The sequence below is a fragment of the Plectropomus leopardus genome, chromosome 8 (genome assembly GCF_026936395.1).
Source record: "Plectropomus leopardus strain MGB_pleo_1.0 chromosome 8, ASM2693639v1, whole genome shotgun sequence".
In the NCBI taxonomy this organism is placed as follows: domain Eukaryota; kingdom Metazoa; phylum Chordata; class Actinopteri; order Perciformes; family Serranidae; genus Plectropomus; species Plectropomus leopardus.
In genome coordinates, this window is record NC_142183.1 from 19,069,632 (window position 1) to 19,096,771 (window position 27,140).

Below are 27,140 nucleotides of genomic sequence, written 5' to 3' on the forward strand. Positions count from 1 at the left end.
GTCTCTTATCATTTCACACCTCTAGGGTGCAGCATTGTTTGTGTTCCCGTCATTATTGTGACTCAGGTTTACTCATACTGTATCACCATGGGGGGACTCAAAAGGAAACTGGGGGAAATTCCTCACATTGTTCCTCTTTCCACCCTGCCCACACCAAAGAAACATTAATCGGGATCCTACTGCTTCGTCGTTGGTTTCACCCATAGATCTGTAAAGCCAGAGATACATATATTTAAAACACTACTGTTTACTTTTTCCAGCACAGCAATTCACACGAGTATCATGACATAAAAAATGGATAGCACTTAAAAGCACTGATAAAAACGTATTTCAAAAGTCGTCCTTGGTGGAACCAACAACGATACATACAAACAAAAAAAATACTTAAAGTACATCAATCACTGTGATGTCAAGAGAAAACGTTGACACTGTGGTGGTGCTGTTGGGTTACAGTCACACAGTAATCCAAAGATAGTCCAGCATGATTCATAAATCTACTGATTGCAGAGGCTGTTTACCATCAGTCTGTTGACATGTGCAGGATGTGATGGTCACTGTTTGTGGGGACTATGTGCCAATAGTTTCGTCGTGTCGGTGTGGAATGCTGTACTTCCCCAAGACATGCAGCTTCCTCTCAGGCCATTGTTCTTGGGCAATCAATGAAATGACATCAGTGTGTGTATATGTGAGGGAGAGGGAGCGACACACGGAAATAAATGGGAGGAGAGAGGAGGCGGTGGGTGGTAACTTCTGTATTCTGCAGCAGAGTTTAAATCCCTCTTTTAAAATCATGGGCTTGCTTAAATTAGTCCGGGTGTGCTTTATTGTTATCCCCAGTTCGGTTAGTGGCTGCTGATTAAACTGCGCCTGTCCCGAAACTTTTGACAAACAACGACGCTGAAGTTAGTTTACCATTCGTGGCTTCCGACTCAGTAGTTAAGGGGAGAGTTAAGGGGAATGTAATTTGCAATGTTTAACTTAGCTTTTTGCACCTCCCACTGTGGCTAAAGCGTGTTAAACGTTTTAAGTAAAGCCTCAGCATTGTGTGAAACCCAAATCAAATTTATGAAACCTTTATTCTGTTTGTTAAAATGCAAAAAAAAAAAAAAAAAAAAGATTTCATAGGTTATTTCCACATTTAGATCACATTGAGCAGATCCAGATCAAAAACTATACTTAGATTGGTCAAATCTTAACTAGATAATCCCAGAGAGGCTAAATATTAATTAAAATACATTATCATTTTTGTGAACCTGTTATCATTGTGAAAATGCAAATAGTGAGATTTCACTGTGTTTTTCCCCACATGTAGACCATATTGGACCAGGTCTTTCTCGGAAACCATTATACTTAGACAGGTCAAATCCAAACTAGATTATCCCAGAGAGGCTAAAGCTTATTTGAACCACAGTTTTAGATTTGTGTAAGATAGATTCTATTTGCATAAAATGGAGAGTCTGCTGCCTTTGTCATATGTGGACCACATTAGACCAGGTCCAGATAAAAAAATAAAAATAAAAAAAACCAAAACACTATACTTAGGCAGATCAAACCTGGACTAGATGATCTCAGGAAAGCTAAAGATTACTTAAAACACAGTTTCAGCAGAATTGTGAAATCTATATTCTATTTGTGAAAATGCAAAAAAAAAAAAAGAGGGAGATTTCACTGTGGTTTCAATGTGGTCCACATTACACCAGGTACAAAAACCACTATAGTTAGACAGACACATCTGAAACTTTTTTAATCAACCTTTAGTCTCTCTGGGATAATCTAGTCAAGGTCTGACCTGTGTAGTTACAGTGGTTTTCAAGAGAGACCTGGTCCAATAGGGTCTACAAGTGAAAAGAGCAGTGAAATCTCCTTTTTTTGCATTTTCACAAATAAAATAAATGTTTTACAGAAGTGAAATGTGATTTCAGACAGCATCAGGGATTAACCTTAAATGCTTAACCATGCTTTCACACCACTGAAAGGCCGAGAATCGGTCGTTAGGCAATGTAAGTTATTTTCCCTTAACTGCTGACTCGGAAGTGACGAATCTAAATCTAACTTCATCGTCGTTGACAAACACCTGTATGAGAATCGGAATTCAGCGTGCGCCGTCTTTACGGTAAAGCGGTCCGTTGAGCCCGCCCTCTGTGTGGTAGAAAACTCGGTGATGTTGCTTCGTCTTTAACGAGCTTGACCCAGAACCAGGGAAGGAGGGGAAAAGAGGAGAGAAAACACTAAAAAAAACGGAATAGTCTGAAAGGTGGTCGGGACACGCTTTCCACGAGCAAGGTGAGTTAATTCATACATGTTACCATATGGTTGATAAAGCGGGGGGCGCGTTTTTTTTCCACAGATAGTGGGTGCACTGCAGCGTTGGCAAGGAGTGGTCACATCATCGACAGATCAGAAACACGACTCCTTTAGGCTAATGTTAGCTCACGATGCTAACGTTAAAAGTTAACACCGTGACCACTGGTTTCGCTGTCTACCGTTTACACTGTTAAAACTGGCGCAAACGAGACGTTGATACAAACGGTGAAAAGTGAGACAAACCGTCTAAATTAGCTCCGTTTGCCGTTTAGCTAAACAGAAGCTAACTTGCGGCTAATCTGTTTGCTATGCTAACGCTAGCCTGGCTGGCTGTTGGCACGGCTTTCGGTCGGCTATGTGGGTTATTGTGATGCTAACGTAGCAAGACAGCCAAACCAGGTCATGCGGGTGCTGAGCGAGCACTCTGGCCAACTGGGCTGATTTGATCTCCAGCATTGTCACTTATCTGGGCAAAAACGTTAGCACAAGCACCGAGTAACTCGACGCTCAAATGTGCGAGTCTTTGTTCGTGAGAGTCATTTTATACCGACGTCTTATTGTGTTTTGGCTGCCTGCTCTGCTCGCTGCCCCAGATTGCTATATGACGTTAGCAAATCAATTCACGACTGTCTGTGGGGGTTTGCTTGATAAGCTAGCTGTTAGCTGCTCCAGGAGGAAAAAAGCTGCAATAATAAATTGCTACGGTAACATCTGGGGGGAAAAAAAACTATGTATCCTGTCTTACGAGTGCGGTAACTGGCATAAGTATGGGGAAAAAAAGAGAAATACTTAATATTGGGATAAAGTTGTTCCTCTGAAACATAATGGCTTTAAACCTGGTAATGTAATACACCCATCAAATTATTTAATGGGACTCTAATTTGAGGTAGACAGCTGTCATATGTGCAGTACAAACAAAGAAACACCTATTCTTTATCTGCGACAAAGCTCAAACATTATGGAAGTCAGTACACAACCGGCTGCTATTTAAATCCTTAAACATAGACTTTTTCACGTCTGAAAACATACACTTCTTACTAGGTCGAACATGTAAAATTTAACCAACCAATAGACAAGCTTTGCAGTGCTGTTAAAGTATATGCAGTATTCTTCTGTGAGTAAAAAAATAATTTGGTATGTTTGAAGTCAGCAAAGTTTTTATGGTTTATTTTTTTCAAATGGTTTGAAAATATGCAACCATGGTCCGTACTTATTTTAAAGGACAAAAACATTGAATTTCTGGTCAACGACGTGATCCTTGTATCAAAGCTCTATATATATATAAGTGCCATGACAGAATCCATTTAAAAAGGATTTTTCTTCACTAATCAAATGTATAAAAAAAGATCAAATTTACTGATGCCATGAAACTTGTGGAACTTATGTCAGAATATGATTTAATCCATCCTCCTGTCTGATGTCTACCTGTGATATATATATCTTTTTATCTTCTGTTTTGTTTCTCCTTTCTTTTGTTTTTCTTGAAGTAGTTACAAAATGTAATTCTCAGTGTCTTAAATGGAAGCCTGTCCATGTTTAGGTGGTGAAACCCATTTCTTTTGAAAGGAAATTGAACTGTACAGACGAGAGAATGTCTATGTAAATTTTGTATTGACTTTTTTTTGTCTTGTGATATACTTTAAAAAAAAACTGCTCCAGGAGGAAAGGTTTTGGGAGTAACATGTCGGTAGCAGACTGTTTTATTAAGCATATAAGTAGATTTCCATGCTATGACAGTTCTTTGCAAAAAGCCCCGGGAGATAATGCGGTAATTGTAAGCCGAGCAACGTTGAGACAGTTTTGTGTATTTAAGTCTGTCCATAGAGTGGTGGTCCTCCAGTCTGTCACATGGGCTTGGATTTAAAGTTGCGAACCTGTTGGGTGGGTCTTGTTTTAACTTGTGGTAGGAAAATGCCTGGGTGGGGACAACTGTCAGCCTGACAGTGAAAAAATAAACCAGTTAGCTTTTCCGCTTGTAAACATTGGTTGTTGCATGGCCATTAATTGCTTTGAAGGTTTGTGCCTACTCTGTGGGTTTTAAGACTCTCTGGTTTATGTTTATACTATATGTGTGTAGAAATCACTAAGGTAAATGTGCTGCAAGTGCTCCCTCTAATAACACCGTGTGCGACTGTGAACACCCAGGTATCAGCGCCCTTCCTGTCTGCTCGTCTCCCAGTCATTGTTTGATTGTTGATGCATGCTCCCAACAGCGACTGCAATTGTGTCTGCCCTCTCAAGGTGTGCAGGTTAATCCACAAAGGGCCTAACCTGTGTTTGTGTGTCTACGCATTTGCGTGCCTGTTAACATCATGTGTGTATGTGTTAGGAGGTAAGTGGATTAGCGGGCTAAAGCTTCAATCCCATTACAAGCCACGCTCAGCTTTAAACCAGCACGGGGGCATCACGCTGATTTATCAGTTAATTGCAGTGTGCCTTACCTCTAGATGCGTTAACAGATGTGCCATTTAACAGTGAATGTGTTGTTTCAGTGGGAGTTATTGCTGCTGACAGCAGGTGTCGGCGCTTATTGCATTTACTAGAAAGTTTCATTAAGTTGACAAAAGGCTGTATTGTTGGTTACATGGTATGGTATTGTATGATCACAGATGTCTTCTGATGGGGTTGGGTGAGTCATGCTGACTGACGGCTGCAGAATCAGATGGAGATGTGTGACTCGTGGTGTGTCAGGGCTGATCAGATGTTTTAGGGGTGTGTGTACGTTGTTGACTTTAAGGCACTGGGTTGGACTTTTTGAACATTTGTTGACCTCATGTCTGGGACAGCAGAACATAACCATTTTTTCTCTGCGCTCTTGTCCTCTTAACCCCTTATACATGCACTGTGCGCTGTGGTGCTGATAGTAATTTTTGCATGTCTTCGTGTACATCTGTAGGGAATAAGGGCTAAGGATCAGCATGGTTAAATCCATTCTTTTTTTTTCATGATTACTGATCTTTTACTGCTCGTATTTTGCTGCTTTTCTTCTTCTTTTCTTGAAGTAGTATTAGGGTTGCGACAGCACGAGATTTTCATGGTGCGATAATCGTCTCAGAAAATATTACGGTTTCATTGTATCACAGTATTACAGAATTTTTATTATTATCAGTCAGAATGACCCTCAAAGGAATAATATCGAAGGGTTAGTTTTTTAAGAAACCATTTTATCACTATAGTTTAGTTTTAAAACCATCTTTTAATTGCAAGTATGTGTAAAAAAAAATGTATGTCTTCCCGTTGAAAATAATTAAAATAAAAGTGAGATTCTCCATTTAGTTGATTTCTTTTTTTTTTTTTTTTAGTATATTGTAGATAAGCAAATGTAGAGGGTATGACAATCGTCAACTTTCATCTCATGGTACACCTTAAAACCGGCATATTGCTACAACCCTAAGTAGTATACCTGGACATAATTTGTCATTTTAGGGGAAAAGCTGGAGCCGCAACTAAGGATTATTTTCAGTGTCAATTGCTGGACAGATTACATTTTTGATTAAATGTCAGAAAATATTGAAAAATCACAATCTCCCAGAGCTCAAGGTGATGTCTTGCTTTTTTGTTTCAGTAAACAGCCCCAAACCCAAGGATAATCAATAAACTATTGTAGAGGAGTAAGAAAAACAACATTTGAAACACTGGAACCAGTAAATATTTAATATTTTTGCCATTAGAGTAAACCTATCAATCAACTTGCTTGTTTGAATGCCTTAAAAACCCAGGGAGCATAATATTCACTGTTTGAACCACAGAAACGACTCAAAGTATGGTAATTCATTTTTAAAAAGATGTGAAAATGTGATGATTTGGCTGCACAGGTTGACAAAGATTGCTTCGGAAAGGTCACAAAAGCAGAACAGAAAACAGTCGATGGAGAACAGTATTAGCAAAGTGGGAAGTAGTTGTGGTCGTGTGATCAACATATTGACCATGGGGGATTTTCACCACAGAAACTTCCACCAGCCATCAGGTGGTTTATTAAAGTGAGCATCCTACTGGCTCTCGTGGTTTTGTGTACGAGCACTTCTGTTGAGGAAAATGGTTTTTGCTGAGCTTAACTGGCCGCCGCGTCCCCTTACTCATCTCTGATGTCGAATCCATAACATCCTGTTTCTCAGGATGCGGGTAAGAGGGGAAAGGGGAGTGGCAATTGGACAGCACTGATTGTTTTCATTGTTCAACGAAGCTCACCGCTGACTTCCAAGGCCAAAACTAACAGCTGTAAAAGGGAAAGACGAGTGGAGAACAGAAGCAGTGAGTGGGTTAAGAGCGACATTAACTCGACCCCCCCCTGGACAAACGCAGATGTACTAGCACTCAATCGTGTCCAGTAATGTCCTCCTCGCTCTCCAGCTCTTCTCACACTTGCGCCCATGCTCTCAGTTGCACAAACTTCTTATTGTTCCACCAACCTCCCGGACTGACAGCTGCAAATTCCCTCCTCTGACTGCGGTTAAAACACAAACACACACCCCCCCCCAACTCTAAGAATCACATTCCCAAGTACACTTGCCAAGAATTATCAATCACAGTTTATAATTCATCTTGTGTGAATGACAGTTGCACTCATTAGTGAAATGCGATAGTGTGTAGTATGTCAGTGATGTGAATTTGCTGCATTGGAGATAACATGAGGAGTGAGGCAATGTTTACATGTAAAATTATGGAAAGATGCCAGATGAGAAGAGATTAAAATTAACAAGTTTGGGTAATTGCAACTGGTGAACTTGCCTTGAAATGCTGCATTAGTACAGTAAACACAGTTATCTAAAAGATTATTAGGCAGTGTCCTGTTCAGGTCGTTTTACAGTGGATGAGTGGGTGGGCTGCTGTGCTGAATTGGCAGGAGACAATGCTAGGAATGCAAGACTGGCTTTTATCTTTTATTCAGCGCTCCTTTTCTTATCTCTAACCCCCTCTCTTATGCTCTACTCTCTCGTTCTCCCTCTGCGTTTTGCCCTGCCTGTCTTTCGCCTTGTTTTATTTGTTTGCAGCTCTTACTCTGTTCATCGCTGTCCGTCTGTCTGTAGTGGGTAATATCAGCCGTGTCCTGGCTGTGACCATATATAGGCATGTGTGGTACAGGACAGCAGTGTGTGATTTGCTCAGGTGGGAGGTTATAGCTCTGGGGCGCCACAGCCGCTAAGCAAAGGATAGAGTGAGTGAGTGTCGATGTGACATCATGTCTTCCTTTCAGCCAGCCTTATCCCGCATGCAAATCCTGGTTTGGTTTTGAAAAAAAATTCCCTTTGTCTTGTGAAATAAACTTGAGCCACTCCTTGTTTTCTGATCAGGACATCCCACTTTCCTCCCCTTTTTCCCACACTGGGCACACCCCACTGTTTTTTTTAAATAAGCCACAGGTCATATTCGTGTGAATGTGTTAGTCATTGATAGACATACAGGAACAGACGCAGCCTCTGCAGGCTTCATTTTACCACCTAAAGGCTGTCGTAATAGTCTTTCGATCACAGGCTGATATCACTGTGTCTGTCTTTCGTTTTTTGTTTGCACACTCTAACATAGGTGAAACTGTGAGTCATTAGTCACCATCTCTCCACTTGAACTCTTGCGCTTGTTAGCACTCTAGCTGTCGTGCACACAAAAACCTACTGCCAGAGATGTAAATGCAGGTGTTGTTTGTTGCTCAAATTGCTGTGGCTTTAAACTGCAGATTATCAGAAGAGTATGTCTGTGCATGTTGGAGAGTTGCCCCTCCTCTACCTTGTCCAACCAGTTATGCAGGTGTGTGTGTGTGTGTTTGTGTGTGTATGTGTGTGTGTGTGGTAATGCCTGTGTTTATTCACCTTTCAAACCGGGGCCTATGAGGAGCCGGGTTGCTGCAGCAGAGGGTGTATCAACAGATAAGAGGATCTGAGTCTTCACTTGTTTGGCTCTGCTATAACAATGTCTCACTCTCAAAGCACAGCCAAGATAACAAAGAGACGTAGGGGGAGGGATAAAAAGGCAGTTAAGTTGAAAGAACATGAGTAGCAAGCTGACAGGAGTTGGGCCAGAGGTAGATGAAGACTGATTAGAGACGAAAGGCTTGAAGAAAAACTAAAAAAAAAATAAACAAATGCCGGGTTAAGAAGGAGAAGAAAACAACCGGCTGATAAGAGAACATATGGTTCTTGAAGGATGTTACTATCTCTTTCTCTCTCTTTTTGCTGACGGTCAGTGTTCTCTGGCCTAGAAAGAGCTGCAGGTTGGTCAGCTTCCCACAGCTTGCTGCCGCACGCAGGCCAAATATTGTGTAAATACAGGGTGTGTCAAAAGTCCGAAGCTACTGTATGTCTCTGTCTCTTGCTGTGTTTTTTCTGCTCACAATGCAAACAGCTCCGTTGACACATTTGTACGGTATTCTCACTATGTTGCTGTTTTTCAAACCGAGGTGCTTTCATTCTTTGCTAAAACATGTCTCCTTCCTTCTGCTTATTATTTTTCCCCCTCTGCTTCTCTCTGTCTCTCTCTTTCTGTAGTCCATTCCTCCCTGTTTTCTGGGCTTGGTGGTTTGGTGACCTTCTCCCCATGAGCAACTAGAGCTCAACCTCTGACCTTGGCGTGATCTCTCACCTCTACTACCAAAGCACGCCCACAGGTGAAGGTGTGTATTTCTGATTTTCTCTGAAGTAAGCTTTTAGAGTGTGTTTGTGCTGAAATTATGAAGACAATGCAGCTTTGTTTGCAATGAGTATAGTGTGTCACGGTGTAAAGGTTTCTCTAAAGAGTACAAAAGCTGCTGCTTTTTATGTGAAACAGGCTGCATCCGAGGGCAGCTTAACTGTGGGAAAAATCATACTTATTATTTCTATTTTGGTTAATATTGAGATTGAGATTATTTAACATGATTATTCATTTACTTTGGAAACAATGCTTTTATTAAACCATATCAAAAACAAAGACAAATTTTCAGTACAAGTTGGAAACACCAACGCCCTGCAGTGAAAGTAAGAGGTATGCTGGATTTATAACACAAGACAAAACAAGAGCGTCATTGCAAAACGGAATGTGGCAAAATAATCGTCGCATCTCTTATCTTGTTGACATAATCTTTGGGAACAAAAATCAAAACTGAAAATAAAATTACAATAAGCATGTAGCCCTACCTCACCCACTTTTTTTTGCACCATGCACCGATAAAATAGTTAAAAAAATGCCCAATTTTGCCCAATTTTAAATCCCGGGCTTTCCCCCAGGCTTTTGGGATTTAAAATTGTTCTTTTAATGTACAATTTGTGGTGTGTAAGTATGGAAAATCCATCTTAACATTCCCCCATGAATTTGTAAGCACTTGAATTTGATATCCACAAAGTAAACATCTCTTATATATGCAAGCGAGGCACCCCATATTCTTCTAAAAGGTGAAAACAATGCAGTGTTTCCCTTAAAGGGAAGGTTGCTTGTTGCGTTCTGGCAATGCATCAGTGCAGTTTTGCTTTGCAAAGTCTTCACACTGCAAAGGATTTATCTCAGAAATGTCTTTGTTTGCCTTTTCTATGCAAGTGTGTATTTTCTGGGGCGGTGTCTGAGAGAGTGGAAAGCCCAGAGGACTTCTCCATGCATGCTCTAAGTGGTAATAACTGTATTGATTTGCAAGCAGGGGATGGTAATATTGACCAGTGAAACACTGTAATAACTATCACCACATCATGATCAATATGTTGCAATATTAATGGTCAATGGAAAAAAAAACAGTTTTTTGAAGACTCTCCCCACCATTGTCATTACCCTCCTCCTTCAGCTCGTGTCTCGTCTTGTGTTTATTTACCACCTGAGATTTACAGTATCATGTTCCATGTTAATTATGCTTATAATGGCACTGATAAAGTAGTTAATTATTCTGCTGTATTTTCTTTTCACATAGCGCCACCCTAGAATGATTTGAAGCGTACAGTTGGACGTGATCCATTAAACACACCTCTTGTAATGTAGGTTTCTTCAGTGCCAACGTGGTCAGGTATTATTAAAGGAAGTATGAAATTTGAGCAAGTTGGCCACCCTTACAGTCTCTGTGCGGGAAAAAACTTGAATGAGTGAGTCATTAAACCGTGACAGATTTTCAAAGGAATAGACGTTAAACAGAAGAAGCCAGTGTAAGTCTGGGAAATTTTCTTGTCTGAGTTTCAGTCAAAGACATGTCTCTACAGCCACCGCTGGATATTCATTATTGAGCTCAAAGGAAGAGTTGTGCAATCCATATGGTGTTGATTTCAAGAGGGCATCTCACCGTCAATCACCAACCAAGGCAGCTAAATCAGATGAAATAACCCTTCCTCTGGATTCATACAAGGTGCTTGAGGGGCTTGCAGTACTTGAATTTGAAGAGAAATTTAAGTCCTCAAAAACCTTGAAAATCTGACATTTTTTAGCTTGGTCCTTGAAAAACTAAGTCAAGTCTATTTTATATATAAATCCCATTATCACAACACATGGTTTGCCTCACAGGGCTTTACAGCATGCATCCCTCTGCCCTTAGACCCTCACATAGCCTAAGGAAAAACTCCCCAAAAAGAAGCCCTGAAACGGGGGAAAAAAATGGAAAAGTAGCAGTTAATAATAATGAATAATTTTTAGACCCTGGTAGCATGATTGCTCCAAATTTGCTTTACAAATTTGCACATTTTTCTTCCAACAGATGGTTGTGAAGGAAGGAATTTCATCCTTGAAAATAAAATTGAGTGCTTGAAAAAGTACTTGAAAATCCTTGAATTTGACTCGCCCTTGTCTGTGCGATCCCTGCTTCCTTCTTCATATAAGCCCAAAAAATCTGCCGGATCTTGCTTTACTTTGTATGGGGAGGCGTGTCCGTGTTTTTGTTAGACACCCTCTTTCATGCATGTAAGAGGCTATATGGATGTGTGTAACGCCCCCTCTCTCCCCTTGGGGCCGTGTAGTGTGTATGGAGCAGTGTGAGAGCGCAGCGGCTCTGCTGGAGTCGGTCAGGGAGCAGGAGGTGCAGTTTGAACAGCTGACCCGGGCGCTGGAGGAGGAGAGGAGGAGAGTGGGCCTCCCCGCCACGAGCCCTTCGGCCCTGGGTCGCCCCCTCCCTCACACACAGGTAACACCCCCTGACAAAAACCACCTCATCCAGAGTCTCTCTTAGGCGTTTACAGCCCCCATCTTTCACTTGACGTCCAGTCCATGGATCATGATTTTCTCCATCCATCATTCATCCCTCTGCCGCCACCCGCCTCCTCTCCACCAGCGCTCGGCCAGTTTATCTCCGTGTTTGTTTGTGTGCATCATTAAACATCTTTCAGAATTAACTCTGCGTCTCTGAAGTCCCTCCATATTTTAGCCCTCATCTGCAAACACGTCAGTTCGCGCCTGCATGTAGTTCCAAGACTTTAAACATGCCTGAGATGGCCATCACACATCGTCTGCATGCCTCTGTCACTCACCGGATACACACTGACACACACATATACAGCTTTCGTCAGCCCCTGCTGTGGAATCTCAGTTATTTTCCTCCCTGTTCCAGCATGTCGTGTTACGGAGTGTGGTCGTCTGTCATGCATGTGTCGCACACTCCTGCATCTAGTTGTGTTTTCTCATTCACCATGATGGGTTTTGTCTGTGTTTTCATTTAAATCATTCACTTAGCTCCTTTTTGCATGCAATTATTATGTTTTTTTATGTTGAAAACTTGTGGTATTGTATGCTCCTTGATGAAGTTGTGTAAAAGTCACTGGAATTTTTATCTTTTGTGCTTTGTTATATCAGCCTTGCAGTTTATGTTTGGGTTGGATAGTAATATACACCTGTGGGCTTGGCACGCCCTTCAGAGCTGCATCAAATTAATTTAAATTATTCATTAACGTGCTGATTTTTTTTTTTTGCCTATAAAATTAGTATTTCTCAGAGTCCAAGTTGACATCTTTAAATAGCTTGTTGCGTAACCAACAGTCCAGAACCCAAAATTTTCAAATTACTACCTCCAAGGGATTAAAAAAAAACAAAACGTAAATATTGACATTTGTGCAGTCAGAACTGGAATATTGTTGGCACTTTTGCTTTAGCATTGTCCTTAATTATCAATCGATTGTCAGAACAGTTGCAGAGTATTTCAACTCTAATACCAGATAAAACCACATCAGCTGTCACTTTAATATCTCTTCATAGTATTTGACCATTGTTTGCAATGCTGTAAATAATTTAGCACCGTTGCTGTTTGCAAAATATGGATTTTTCTGTGGCATTCACATCATTGTGATAAAGTACTTTGATCTAAGGTATTTCATTTGCTGCATAAACTTAAGACAGGCATTGTTATCTAATTAAATTTTCAACAATTTCTCAATTGATTTTCTATTAAATTCACTGTATCATGATATAGATCTGTTTTGCATTTGAAGGTCAGCTTTCCTCTCTTAGGAGTTTTAAGGCTCTCAGATTCCGATTAAACGAACGCTTTTTGCAGGTTGCTGTCTGAGGGTGAGAGGCTTACTTTGCTTTTTTGTTTATAGCTGAGTTATTTGCTTGGATGTGGTCCTACTGTTGCATTATTTATTTATTTATTTTTACCATTTTGTAGTCTCTACAAAAAGGCTTGACAGTTAAAGACTTTGGTAAACTTTGCTTAGGTGCCTGGACTCATTATCATTAACATAAAAGGATGTGTTCTGTGCCACAGTGACAGGTTGACATTTAAGCACATTGTACACTGACCACATTTAAAATCTAATCATAAGTAGTATAAGTATTTCATTCCATTAAGGGCTTGCTGACATAGATTAGAGATTGTTTTGTCTCTTTGAGTCCTTGGAAGTGACTTATTTGATTGTGCATGTGGCAGCTAAAGGATGAAGGCAGGAATCTTTGTTTCTGGCCTTGTGCTAACGCTGCATGTTTTATTTCTAAAAATATTCGTGCTGATGAAGTTACTCGTGCTCTGCCAGCTTCACAGCATTTTTCTAAGACCCTGACAGAGTTGTTGGTAAATGAGGTGGCATTATAGGAAGGACCAGCTGTGGAGGAAGTGTGCTGTCCTTATTGTAAAGGTCCACTTCCATTTCCCATTGTTTTTTTTAATAATGGCCCTGCCTCCTTGTGGACATTATATCAAGTGCAGTATGACATACTACTGCAAATGAAAAGGGAGTCATTGCTTGATATGGTTCATAACATTGCTGTCTTTTGTGTTAGTAGTGTCAGAGCAACACTGAAACTTCCCCAGTTAAGCAGTGATTCAGCTTGCGACTGCTGCTGACAATTGAAGTGGTTATATTGCACATAACTGAGTGTTACTCTGGGTTAGGTTGAGTGTCCAAGTTATACAGTGTGACAGTCATTGGTTTACGTAAGAGAATACAGCAGGAGGAAGCAGGGTGTGAGGATGAGTGGCTGCACTCCAAAATGTCCTCCCTCATGTCTGGCAATGATTCACAGACCATAAACATGCAGGGACAGTTTGGTCAGCAGTGAATGTGCTTCAGCAGCAGTAATATCATCTGGGAGGCTCTAAGAAAGTAGACAGCACTAGTTACTAGGAATCATGCTTGGATGCACTTTTAGTTTCTGTTTCACAAAAAGAGAATGATATTTAAAAATTTTTACAATATATATTTGACAGTTGTGTCTTTCTTTTTCATGTCAGAACGGGCGATTAGGGGATGCAGACATAGAACGGCTGAAACTAACTGACTCATACATAAACGGCACACAGGTATGTGTTTTAGATTTAGTGTAGATTTGATTTGGTTCTCTGTGTCTGTAGATTTAAGTGTCAGTGATTTTAAAATATGAATGTGTTGTGTGTCTGCGCTACAGTACAGAATGGTGGACCCAGCACACGGCGCTCTAGATGAGAGCTACACACCAGAGGATGACTCCCAGGAAGTACACTCAGTCTTCTCTGAAGAGGGAACCACACGAAGGGCAGACAATGGCGTAAGTGATTCTGACACAATACATCCAAAGGATCTTACACCACTTGATTCTCCCGTTACTGTAAACATATTTTGATGCATCCATCCATTTCGCTCCTCCTTTAGATGAAGAAACCAGTCTCACGCACAGTCCTGCCCTCTGACTCCATGTCCATTGACGGTGGCTTGTCAGTGTCCGGTATGGGCGGCTACAGTGCCACACTGGACCGTCCGTACAGACAGGCTGTACCAGCAGATTACCCCACCGCCACAGTGCCAAGAAACTACCACTATGGCCCCGTAGGGGGTTATGATGAGTACCGGGCAGGCCCGCCGTCAGAGGCGTACACCAGCCTGAGCAGGGGCTCGCACATGGATGACCGCTACAGGTACAAGACTCCTGCACAAAGGACAGCAGTGAATGTTTTCTTGTGATTGTTAATACAAGTCTTGAAGCCACTGGGCATGCACTGTAGTAGGTGATACTAGTACCAGTGATATTCTCAATACCCAGTTTAATACCATGGTAAAAAAAAACAAAAAGCAAAGCAATACATTTCATGTTCTTCAACACACAGTCCCTTATAGTAGCACAAAGTACTAATCTGTGTAGGCTGATGATATTTTGTGGCTGAGGAAGCACATATTAATACATGGCCTGGCTGGGTGAAAAGTGGCAGTGTTTAATCTAAATTTGGACACATTTCAACTCTCAGCAATCAGAAAAAAAAAGTGCAGTGCTCTGCACAGAATAGATGCTCAGGAAAAAAGGCAGAACCATTACTGCAGCTGCACTTGTTACCGTCCTCCATATGTTGTTGGTCTTCCTTCGGCATTGAACTTCGACTAGAACACTTTCAGGCATATATGCTGCCCTGTCAGGCCCTGAACAATTGCATCCTTGGTACCTATGGTACTGGAGCAAAGTGATTATCTTCACATTTTCACAATTTTAGCATCAATGTGGTGCAGAAGTATAGGTTCTCGTGACATCCCTGTAAGCAGGACTGTAACTAATTTATGGTTTTCAGGAGACACAAAAGCATTACATGTCACATTTGTACATCTGTTACAAACGGTGTGTTTTCCAGAGCAATTGAGTACATGCTCTATAGATGTTTGAACTATTGAAACCAGAATTTTGACATTTACAGTTAAATCCCTGATCAATGTTGTTGAAACAAGATCTGTAACTGCATCTGTAATTCTTACACAGCACAAAATAAGACTAAGCTAAGCACTGTGTATTTGCTAAACAGCCTTGTTGTTTCACTTCCTTTTAATGTGGTAACAATAATATTTCCTCCATAACTCATCATGGACAAAGTGGTTTAACTTTCATGTCTGTCTAGATATTGTAATTTTATGGAGAAAATTAATCATTAACTACGTCTTTGATTGACAAGAGCTGAATAATGTTTAAGAAAGGTAGAAATGAACACCATAAAAACACTCTAACATATAGTTACTGTAGACACATGTTCCTGCATTCACAGCAGAGTCAAGAGGTGTCAGACCTGCTTATTAAGCCTGTTCAGAATCAGGACTGTGAAGTCCAGATAAGGTGTTCGATTAACCTCAGTTATAAATTTTGTAAGGGGGATCACTCGGGGCGGCACCTCACTACAACAGTCTTGTTCACTTCCCTCATTCCCTTCTCCCCCCAGGCCAGTCGATGGCTACAGGACCCTGGACTCTGGCTACCGGGCCCCAAGCCGTCAGCAGCTTGACCCGTACGCAGCACAGCCTCAGGTGAGTCGAGGAATGAGGGCCTTGGGCTCAGCCTTGGAAATGCGGTATGGTCACGCCGCCTACGGTCTGGAGGATGACCAGCGCAGTGTGGGATATGATGACTACGGCATGGGGCCTCCACCCATGCACCCTGGTGGCTACGGTACCATGCCACGCCTGGGCCCCGGCCCTGCGGGTATGGACAGACGGAGACTCAGGTAAAGCAGAAGATTGATCATGTATGTGAGCAATATACCGCCGCATTCTCTGCTGCGCTAATGTGAGACATTTGATCTGTCACTGACATATTATGTCCTTCTGCGACTTGCAGGAGCTGTGAGGACACTTTGGATGGTGACGTGGGAGGAGTTGACCCTTATGCCTGGGGCGTTCCCATGATGGAGAGGGGGAGCATGGCTTCCCTGGACAGTACACTGAGGAAGGCTCCTCCCACTTCATGGAGACAGCCGGAGCTGCCAGAGGTCATCGCCATGTTGAACTACCGTCTGGACCCTGTCAAGACAAACGCCGCCGCTTTTCTCCAGCATCTCACATTCAAAAATGACAAGGTGAAATAGTTGTCATATTTAAATGCAGAAGAAAATATGTATGTTTTTGTATCATGGCTATCCGGCGAGTCCTTCGTATGAGCTTGGTTATTTGTGTTTAGGTTAAGTCGGAGGTGCGTCGCCTGAAAGGCATCCCAGCCTTGGTGTCAATGCTGGACCACCCCAGCAAGGAGGTGCACCACTCAGCCTGTGGAGCGCTGAAGAACATTTCATACGGGAAAGACCAAGACAACAAGATCGCCATCAAGAACTGTGACGGAGTGCCTGCTCTTATCAGGTTACTGAGAAAAACCCACGACCAGGACCTCACCGACACTATCACAGGTATCAGCTTCATGTTGTGCATGTGTCAGTCATTTGTGTTGTTTTTTTGTTATGTTTTTTATCTGGGATAACATAAGGTGCTTGAAGAGCATAAACTTTGAGGGAGGACATCAAGTCCTGGAATGCCTTGAAAATAGCCTCTTTTAAACAAAATTTAAATAATCTACGTAACACTTTCATATATCAATAATCAAGTTTATATAGAAATAGCTCAACTTTTTTTTTTCTGATGCCTCACAGTCTTATTTTACCACGGCTCGCTCTGCTTCTCCTTTCTTCCTCGCCGTGATGATGTCCTGCCCGACATCATAGTTTATTTTTACTTTGCTCCACTCTTAAAATCCTAGCAAAACCAGTAGGCTTATGTTTGTATGGCTAAACGTAACATGGCTTATGAGCCAGCTTTTCATAGCGTTTGGCCAATGTAATAACCGTAAAAGATGATTTTCCCTTTCTTCACAATGTGTCCTCCTTTTTATAATGAGTCGACAATTCTGTCTGATGTCAGGCAGCGCTGCGGGGTGTCTCCCTCTCCTCTTGCCGTGTGCAGGCAGTCAGTAGTGTGGCTCAGGCTGGAGGTATTGCTCGCTTCATTGGAGTTCAATAGTAGTGATTTTCTGTGGTTACGTTGGTGCTCTCGCTTTCAAACTTTCTCTGAATTGAAACTTTTTGAAGCACAGGAAAATGGATTATAGTATCAGCACCATAGCCCGTAGCTCAGTCATTCCAGTGATTTGTTGGAGAATTTATAGTTGTGCCAAAAAAGCGTGATAAGTTATCCTTCACTGAAAAGAGAGATATTGGTTACATCATTTATTTATGTTTGTTAAAAATTAAGTGAATTATTTGCTTTGGGTCAAGTCATTGAAAAAGAAAAAATAGTGCTTGAAAAAGTACTGGAAAGTCCTTAAATTTCATTTTGTAATGTTTGCATGAACCCTGTTATGTGTAACCTTGTTAAAAGCTGTAAACCTTTGTTCTCACTCATCACATAAGCATTCAGACACACACAGTATCGTTTTGGTCTTAGCAACCTACACAAAACATGCTTGTATGTCCAAATATTTATAAAATAAAAGAAGAAAACAAAAACTATAAAACAAATTCAATCTAACATGGATGAGGTCAGTGGTTGTCATTGATTATTAAATGTCTTTTTTTGCAGCAGTAATACCAGTATTTATTGTATTTCCCTAGGCACCTTGTGGAACCTCTCATCCCACGACTCTGTAAAGATGGAGATTGTGGACCACGCCCTGCATGCCCTCGCTGACGAGGTGGTTGTTCCTCGCTCCGGCTGGGAGCGAGGGAGCAATGGAGGAGAGGAGAGCTGCAAACCACGCCATCTGGAGTGGGAGACCGCCTTGACCAACACTGCTGGCTGCCTTAGGTACGCCAGGGGATTGATGGATTGAAAGCGGAGAAAGTGGAAGAACGAGAACTAGACTATTTTGAGAAGAAAACATGCAATTATGTGCTCAAACGTCTCCCTCTGTCCTACAGGAATGTGAGTTCAGAACGCAGCGAGGCCAGGCGAAAGCTGAGAGAATGCACAGGACTGGTGGATTCACTCATGTACATTGTGCAGTCACAGATCAACCGCAAAGATGTGGACAACAAGGTGCCTGTTCACTTCACAGATTTTACATCTAATGAAACTAAAGAACCTCTCTTCCCCTGTCTCAGTCTCTGATCATCTCGACCCCTTTTCTCCTCCTGCAGTTGGTTGAGAACTGTGTCTGCCTCCTGAGGAATCTGTCTTATCACGTTCACCGCGAAGTCCCCGGCTGCGAGCGATACATAGAGACCACACCCATCAACCAGGGCCCGCCCCCCTCTAACAAAGGTGGCTGCTTCGGCTCTCGAAAGGGCAAAGGTGAGTGTCAGACAACTGTTACAGCTGAAAGCTTCTGTGTCCACAAGAGGTGCTGTTAAAAGATGGGTAGCTGCTGGTGGCTTTGAGCTTGTTGGTGGCGGAGGCACCTGTCGCTGTTTTTCACGCTCTACCACTGTCTCCTCTCTCCTTCCTCTTACCATTCCCCCCATCTTTCTTCCCACCCTCCTTCACGTCCTCCTTTCTCTCTGCTGTGTTTAGATGAGTGGTTTTCAAAAGGTAAGATTCTTCTCTTTAGTGTCGGTGAACTTTTGAAGCCTATGACCACTCTGTCATCTCTCATTCTACTAATGCAGATTAATATTTTGCTAAAGAAACGAGAATGTCCAATAATTTTCAATTTACACCCAGCTCATGAGCATGGTCACCTGATGTCACGCAAACGACATTGCATGTTCACAGTGCCTGTTCCACTGGTTGCATGGTCGCATTTCACATAACGGTGTGCTAGAGTAGGATGTCTGCAGATGTCTGACTGCTCATCTCAGCTAGCCTCACATGATCTGTGTTATTTCTTCAGCTCAGTCTTTCATGCTCTCCCTTCTTTTTATTTGATTTCTTGCTGCAGGAAAGAGAGATGGAGATGACGGGAGTGCAGATCAGGTCGACATTCCAAAGAGGACAACACCTGCTAAAGGTACACATGTCTCATTTCCCTTCAGATCATTTATAATTGATTGGATGAATAACTGATCAGTGTTAAAAGTAGCACACAAATCTTCCCGTGTCCCATTTAGCATGATCTGTGCTATTATAAAAATTTTATATCTATTGCTTAACACAAAATAAGATAAGAAAGATGAGTCGTTGTGGACTTTTGCCACCACATATCTGAATTAAGTTTGGTATCACTTTCGGAAATGGCTTTCTGGGAAACCAGCTAACAATTTTGATACATAATTTCACTCATTGCTGAATTTTTGTGCTCAAAATTTCATCTGGGTTCCAAAGTAGGAGACAAAGTTTTTTTTATGATTTTATTCTTTTAAAGCTTTAAAGTTGTCTCTAAATAAGGTTACAAAATGTAGAAAATGTGCAGCAGTTACACAGATAAACGCTTCAGGCTTAGTTTGAATGTTTTCAAAGTACCAGGTCCAGCTGGTAGTTTTTGCTATCTGCTTTATCTGTGTCCCACATAAAAGCTGAAGTTTGTCTGTAAATCTAGACCAGTGAGTGAAAATGAAGATGGATGCATGGCATCTTTCAAAAAGCCCCATGGTGTCTCTCTGCAGCATAATTCATACACTTCACCCGCTACATGTTTGTGGATGGGACATGGTCCAAAAGAAAATATCAAAGACATCATCAAATAAATGTCTCCCAAAGATGGTTTCTGTCAGTATAAGTAGTTCTTAACACGCTGATGTGTCTTCAAATACTTGTTTTTCTGATAGGTTTTGTTTTAAGTTATTTGATGCCTTAAAAAGGGGTTGTGACATCATGATTGACAGCAGTGTGTGTCAGTTGGTGCGCCTGCGCTCAATGATGATGCTCAGTTGGGTCAGAACGTTGTGTGGGTGAGAACTAAAATGATCTAAACTAACCCTACTCTCTCTCTCTGTCTGCTTCAGGTTACGAGCTGTTGTTCCAACCAGAGGTGGTTCGTGTTTACACATCGCTGCTCAGAGAGAGCAAGAACCCCTCAGTGCTGGAGGCTGCTGCTGGTGCAATCCAGAACCTGTGTGCCGGCCGATGGACTGTTAGTACCATTTCTTTAAATAAATCTCTGCTGTTGAATGAAAGAGAAATATAATTAATGTTTTCAGGTGAAGTCTGAATGCGTATTTTGGGGCTGTTGAAGTAATCTGTTCAGTCAGTTGTGATAAATTCCTTGATTCTGTCTTTTGAAGTCACTGGAATTAAATTACTGTCATTGTAAATCGATATCCATCGCTCCCTCTCTTTCTGCTTGTCGTTCAGTATGGACGGTATATCCGGGCCACAGTGCGTCTGGAGAAGGGTCTCCCCATGATGGCAGAGCTGCTGGCTCATGGCAATGACCGTGTGGTTCGGGCAATGTCCGGAGCCTTGAGGAACCTCTCTATTGACAACCGTAACTGCCAACTGCTCGGTAAGGGTGTTGTGTTGCGTAACAAGATGAGCTGCAAAATGCTCTCTTATTCGACTTTCTAAAAAACATGGTACTTGTCTCTTTTGTTACAAATTTACATTTTTTCTTAATGCAATATGTAATACATCTTAGCAAGTGTGTGCAAGTATTTGGACATGAATTTTGGATGTTTGTACTCGAGATCAGTTTTCTTACCTTACTGCGTGTGTCCTGCAGGTTTGCATGCAGTGCCTCACCTTGTGGCCAACCTGCCTGGAGGCCAGAGTCAATCTGGGCGCGCTCTATCAGAGGAGACGGTGGTGTCTGTACTGAGTACGCTCGCTGAGGTGCTAGGCAACAGCGTGGAGGCAGCAAAGACTCTAAGAGCCTCGCAGGGCATCGAGAGGCTGGTGCTCATCAACAAGGACGGGTAAGAGTGTTCTGTGAAGTGGGCTAAGAATTTATTAGGAAAGAAAATGCTGCCTTCTGTGTTTTTTCTGGTGCTTTCATACCTGATAACTATGAATGCAGCCGGGTGCAAACCAACATTAAAGTGTTTGACATACAGCAATGTTTTTCTGATTGTAACGGATCAAACAGATACTTTGGCGGTTTATAATAAATATCCCCATACCTTACTGCTATGGAACCAACCTTGCAAACACATACATGCATGTAATATTTGTCAAAACACATTATTCTGTCAAGGATTACTGAAGTTTTATGAAAAATCAAAGCTAAAATTGAAACAGGTACTATCTCTTTTTTCAGCTATCCAACTCCTGTTGCATATGTAGATACTAGTCTTTAAGAAATTAGCTTGGTTTGCATTAAATGATTTGTTGAGCACATGTTTCTGAGGGTATATATTATATTTTGTAAATGTCTGAATATACAGTGTCTGTGTATCCTACAGCAAGCGCTCAGAGCGTGAGGTGCGGGGGGCGGGCCAGGTGCTGCAGCTGGTCTGGGCCCACAAAGAGCTGCGCAAGCCTCTTGAGAAAGACGGCTGGAAGAAGACAGATTTCATGGTCAACCTGAACAACACCAACGGCCCGAGCACCCGAGCCAACGGCACCCACGAAGACAGCACCACGCCACTGCTAGACAGAGGTCAGTGTGCAAGAAACAGTTTAGCACTGAAAACATTTTGGGAGTGTTTAAAGGGATAGTTTGGATTTTTTTAAGCGGGGATGTATAAGGAACTAATACATAGGCAGTGTCTGACCTTAAGTAGGTGGCAGCTGGTGCAGTGCCCCAGTTTAGAGAAACAGCAGCAGTACCAACATGGAAGCTTGGTAATGTACTGCTCTGAACGAGCCAGCAGCAAAATTATTTTAGACACCTTAAAAGCCCCTTCTTTGGGGAGAACTGAAGCTGCTATCTATGCTGTCCCTGGCCTCCGGACTTCTTTGGCTACAAAGGTGATTTTGCCTCTCAGAACACAGGAGCTGCTGGTCTATCGCTGCCTCTGTCAGTTTGTTTTACTGTGTGACTTTAGTGTTTTAAAACTCTTTCACTCCTCACCAAAGTCACACAATAACACAATTTAACCACTCGAGGCAGCAGCAGACCATCAACTCACACCTTCAGTGAGGTAAAATCACTGTTTCTGTCAAAGGAGTCTGGCAGCTTTGTAGAGAGCATAGATAACAGCTTAAGTTTCCCATCTGAAAGGGCTGTCTAACTGCAAAGAGGTGAAAATATTCAAAATATAGCGTACAATTACACCGATGTTAGGTTGTTTTTTTGGGGTTTTTTTTTAATGAGGTGGCTAAAATACAACAACAGTACAACCCCATGTCAAAATCTTTCAGCTATTCCTTTAAACCCTACAATTAGAAAGCTATAAAAAGTTCAAAAAGTTTGGTTTAACTTGTAACTCTGATTTGCTTCGTCTTAGGGGAAAAGAGGGACATGATTCCACTAAACGACCTTGGCCCTGGTTAGTACATTTATCATCCTCGCTTTTTATCAAAACAAATTCACCAACGTGATGACACGTAGTCTGATTTTTCTCCTCATTCTCGTGGTGTTATCTCCCCAGAGGCCTACTCTACACTGGATCAGAGGGAGAGGAGACACACTCTGGATGAAACCATAGACACTTTACCGGTATTTAAATCTTTCTCACGCACCTTCACATGTCCTGTCTTGTTGGGCTGCTCACATAACGACACTAACCCCTAATCTCCTGCACCACTGAGAATACTTCCTGACTTTAACCTTTTCCTTTGGCAGCCTTTAAAACTTCACAATTACTGACACTTTTCTTCTCTCACACTCACATCTCTCTCTCTCTTTCTCTGGTTGTCTCTCAGCGAGGGGTGTATGGGGGCAGAAAGGGCTCCTTGCCCCTGTTGGACTCCTACGATGGTTAGCCCCCCCTCCCCCCTCCCCTCTACCCCCCTCTGCATGTAACAGCATGGTATGTCCAACTCGCCTCTCGTCCTGCATGGACTCTATGAGCTCTGTTCCTTTGCCTCTTATAACTTAACACCCTGGTGGTGAACTAAGACACTTGAGTTTCACTGTACTGATATTTAACTCTTATGATACCCTGATATGCTGTGTACATGCTGGTATAGTATGCTGCAAGGTGCTCCTTGTGCATTGTGGTCCATGTAGTCTGTCAGTGTAGAGATTAACCCAAAGCTAATAATAAAGATGTAAATCCTCAGAATAATAACTGTTTAGTTTCTAATTTGTGCAGCAGTGTCGTCACAATACAGACTTTCATCCTAATTTCAGCATAAAAGAAACCATCACATTTACTTTAACACAATGTTAAAGAGTAAAACTAGTCTCCCAAAAAAAGAACAGCTTTGTGACTTTTGCAAAGGCGATCCTAACATGCCACTCGGCATGATCTTTGTCCTCTCAAAATAGTTTTTATATATTTGTATAGTGGCAACTGGCAGAGTGGACTCGCACTCCCTTTAGGAATGTGTTGTAGTGTTTGATACTATTGACATGTTGTGAAATATTTGACTGAATTTTGCACTGCGGTCCAGGATCCAAATACCCAGCTGCCTGCTCAGTCTTTTGTCACCTGCTGCCAGTAGTCTGGAATTTGCGTTTCAGTGCACTCACGTGGCTCTGCAGAGTATTACAGCAACATATGTGCCACAATATGTTACAGATTTAATGATTCAGATTTTTTTATTGTTTGCTTGCCATTGAGTTATTTTATATGAAACAAGAAAATACATTTGTGAGAAGAATGATGAATTGTAGAGATGCACCAATTATGAAATTCTTGGCCAGTACTTACATTTTATTGTTTTTGTTGTTGTATATTCCCCCTTTTGTTGTGTTGTATCTCTGTGTTTTGCTTTTAAGTTTTCTTGTCATAGTTTGTCTGCCGATTTTTGACAGCAAACATGTATCTAGTGCACTTAAAAGCAATTGATTGTTTTATTCTAGTAGGCTACAAAAAGTTTATATCGACTATGTATAGTCAGTGCTATATCGACTGTGTGTGTTTGCGTGCGTGTTTCATAAGATGTGTTTTAATTCAATGTGTAGCACAGCTTTTAATCTTGCAAAGCTGTAATAGAAGTCCTGCCAGTAACAGTAATAAGTGACAATCAAAGTCATTGTGATTTACTGATGTGTTACAGGTAAACTCACGTGAGTAAAGTAACACATAAAACATTCACTCCTTTAATTAGCTTTCTGAAATATTTATTTAAAGGTCACAAAAAAATCAAAACTAAGTTCAAAATATATTCAGATAAATTTTAGTTAATTTAACATCTGGTTATTGTGACGGCACTGCTGTGCAGTGTGCCATACTTATACCACGTAGTGAGTCTTTGTGTTGCCTCCGTGTTTATCGTGTTTTATTTCTTGTGTTCACACGTTGACTCGGTTTTAATCAACACATTTTTGCTCTGTTCCCCCAGAAAAACTGATAGTGTGCATCACCCAGACTGGGCCGTCCCTGCCCTACCACTGCTACTGAGGAGAGAAGATCCCGATGCACAGACTCTCTCTCCCTCTCGTCTCTCCTTCCCTTTTCTCCTTTCTCTCTCCCTCTCTATCACCACACCGATGGGATTACAAGATGAGGGTTGGCATCCAAAGAAAGTGGCCGTGTTGCAGGCAAAACATGCAACACACACACACGTACAGATACATACACACCTACTTTTTACAAGTTCATTCAATTGTAGCAGCATAAAAATAAATTCAGTTTCTAAATTATAACTTTTCTGTAAAGGCAATCACCTTTGTTGACAATCATTTAATTCTGGTGTTGTCATTCTGCTTGTTTTTTTTTTTGGTTTGTTTGTTTTTTCTTGCTATTGTCAACGTTTCGGTAAATTTTGTCATGCCAACGCTCGCATCCTGATGATGAATTTGTATGTAGACTTCTATGTAGGGTATATACTGTATATAAAAAGAAAATGGGGATGACTGCATTAGTTTTGGCTCATTAATTTAAATCGTCCCTTTACTGGGATTGCTGGGAGGTTTGGGACGGGGCCGACACACCGACGGCCGCCATGTAGATTGAGAATGTTGTTTATATAGGAGTTATTTTCCTGTCTAGAGTTATTTTCTCTCGGTTGGGACGAGCGCGGGTGTAGACAAGCAAAGGGCAGGTGTGTGTATATTTGTCATACAATAAGCCTGTGGCCGTGTGTGTGTGGCTGTGTGTGTGTGTGTGTGTGTGTGTGTGTGTGTGTGCGCCCAGAAAATGGACCTTGGAGTGAGTGAGCTTTGAGTGTGTGTGTGCACGGATCAGATCATAAGACCACACGTTGATTATTTCATCAGTTCTAGTTCTCTGTTTTTATAGTGTGCTCCGCCTCCTGTGACAAATTTTTGTTTTGTTTTGTTAGCTTTTACGGACCAACCGCCTCTTTTTAAGTTTTACACCTTAATTTACAAACTTTTCTTTTTCGTCCTCCCGAGTGACAAATTACGACAGAGTATTAGTGCTGCATTGAAAAAAAAAAAAAAAAAAACACCTTTTGATTACGAGAATAAATGCATAATTTAATTTTAAAAAGATATACTTTTTAGAGGAAAAGTTGTAAAATAATGAGAAAAACAATAATATTGAAAAGAAGTCGTAATATTATCAGAATAAAGTCATAATTTTACGAGGAATACAACATAATTTAAATTTTTAAAAATTATGAGAAGAGAAACTTGCATATTAGGGCCCAAAAAAATCAGGTAAAATGGTATGAATAGCAACAAATTCCAAGATAAATGTCAATTTTAGAATATGATTGGTTAATGCACGCAACTTAACGCTGGATAGTGGGGGTTGAGTCTCATGTCAGTCTATGTTTTTGTTTTATTTTTTATTCTTAGCCACCACTTTGTTGCTTTTTATACCACGTCAGCTGACTTTCCAGCCTTAAATTGCTTTTTTCTCATAAATTTACAGCTTTATTGTCATAATATGACAACTTTTTTTCTTGAAATAGTATGACTTTATTCTTATTCAATTACAGCTTTATTCTTGAAATACTGACTTTAATCTTAATTTTTTTTTTAGTAAATTTTAGCTGCTGTGTTTTTACTCTGTCTGGAATAAGCCAACAACACTAGTACAACTACTAAAACTTGGCAGTGAAATATATTTATGAAGCCAGGAGTATCATACAACACTAAACCACTAAAATATTTCCTGCTTCAGAAACCACTCCTGACTCCACAGTAAAAGATTAACTCTATAGAAACTGTTCTTCATTTAGAAAGTAACAAACACTTTAGGAGGGTCTCTTTGACATAATTATCTCCTCTTTTAATCTTAAAAAAATTACTACTTGCTGTTTGTTTTTGCAATATAATCACTCATATTGTCGTCTTGTAGATTTACCAAAAAACACTTTAATATTTGTGGCTCCTTCACTCAGAGGAAACTCAACAGATTTGGGAGAGATGCTGACATTTTAAATTTTCTAGGTGGACAAAAAGCACATTTTGGTCCGTTTTCCATCTGTTTTTACCATTTTTTTGTTGTATTTTTTCCATTTTGTGTCAGGTTTGTTTGTATTTTATTTCGGGTTTGTATGTATGGGAGCGGTGGGTGAGATCATTATGCAATTTGTTCAACTTTTTAGTCCTCAGTTTTACCCCTGAGTTATTTTAAGGCAAAAGAGACCAATCATCTTTGTTTTTGTTTTTTTAACTCTCCACACAGTATATTTGTAATGTTGCCTATCCATGTAAAATTATGATGTACCATTCATACCTGCCTTGGCTCTGAGAAGTTGCTTTTTTCAGTAAAGTATGTAACTGGTAATACTGTTGTTTTTATAAATAAAGACCTTTTCTTAGACAAGATTTTGCGACGTGTGATTGATGTGGCAGTGTGGTGAGGTGAGGAAGGACTGCTGTATCATGTAGATAAACATGTCTAATTAAAGAGAGGCAGT

General features: G+C 41.1%; 1 protein-coding gene across 6 annotated transcripts; it reads left to right on the forward strand.

The window, feature by feature from the left end:
* The first annotated feature begins 2,124 nt into the window (after positions 1-2,124).
* Positions 2,125-27,046, forward strand: LOC121947699 (catenin delta-1-like). Of its 6 annotated transcripts, none has more exons than XM_042492786.2 (22): positions 2,128-2,283; positions 8,784-8,908; positions 11,199-11,362; positions 13,901-13,969; positions 14,074-14,193; positions 14,298-14,560; positions 15,839-16,120; positions 16,234-16,471; positions 16,573-16,795; positions 17,993-18,185; positions 18,299-18,416; positions 18,518-18,671; positions 18,891-18,908; positions 19,258-19,326; positions 20,261-20,388; positions 20,610-20,760; positions 20,977-21,169; positions 21,656-21,852; positions 22,643-22,684; positions 22,787-22,854; positions 23,061-23,167; positions 24,648-27,046. In XM_042492786.2, the coding sequence occupies exons 3-21, from the start codon at positions 11,204-11,206 to the stop codon at positions 23,118-23,120; spliced, it is 2,745 nt and encodes a 914-aa protein (XP_042348720.2). In that variant the 5' UTR covers positions 2,128-2,283; positions 8,784-8,908; positions 11,199-11,203; the 3' UTR covers positions 23,121-23,167; positions 24,648-27,046. The 6 variants fall into 6 exon arrangements, with proteins under 6 accessions (XP_087937174.1, XP_042348720.2, XP_087937171.1 ...); XM_088081045.1 differs by having other exon boundaries at positions 23,061-23,115; XM_088081047.1 differs by lacking the exon at positions 23,061-23,167.
* The last annotated feature ends 94 nt before the right edge of the window (positions 27,047-27,140 follow it).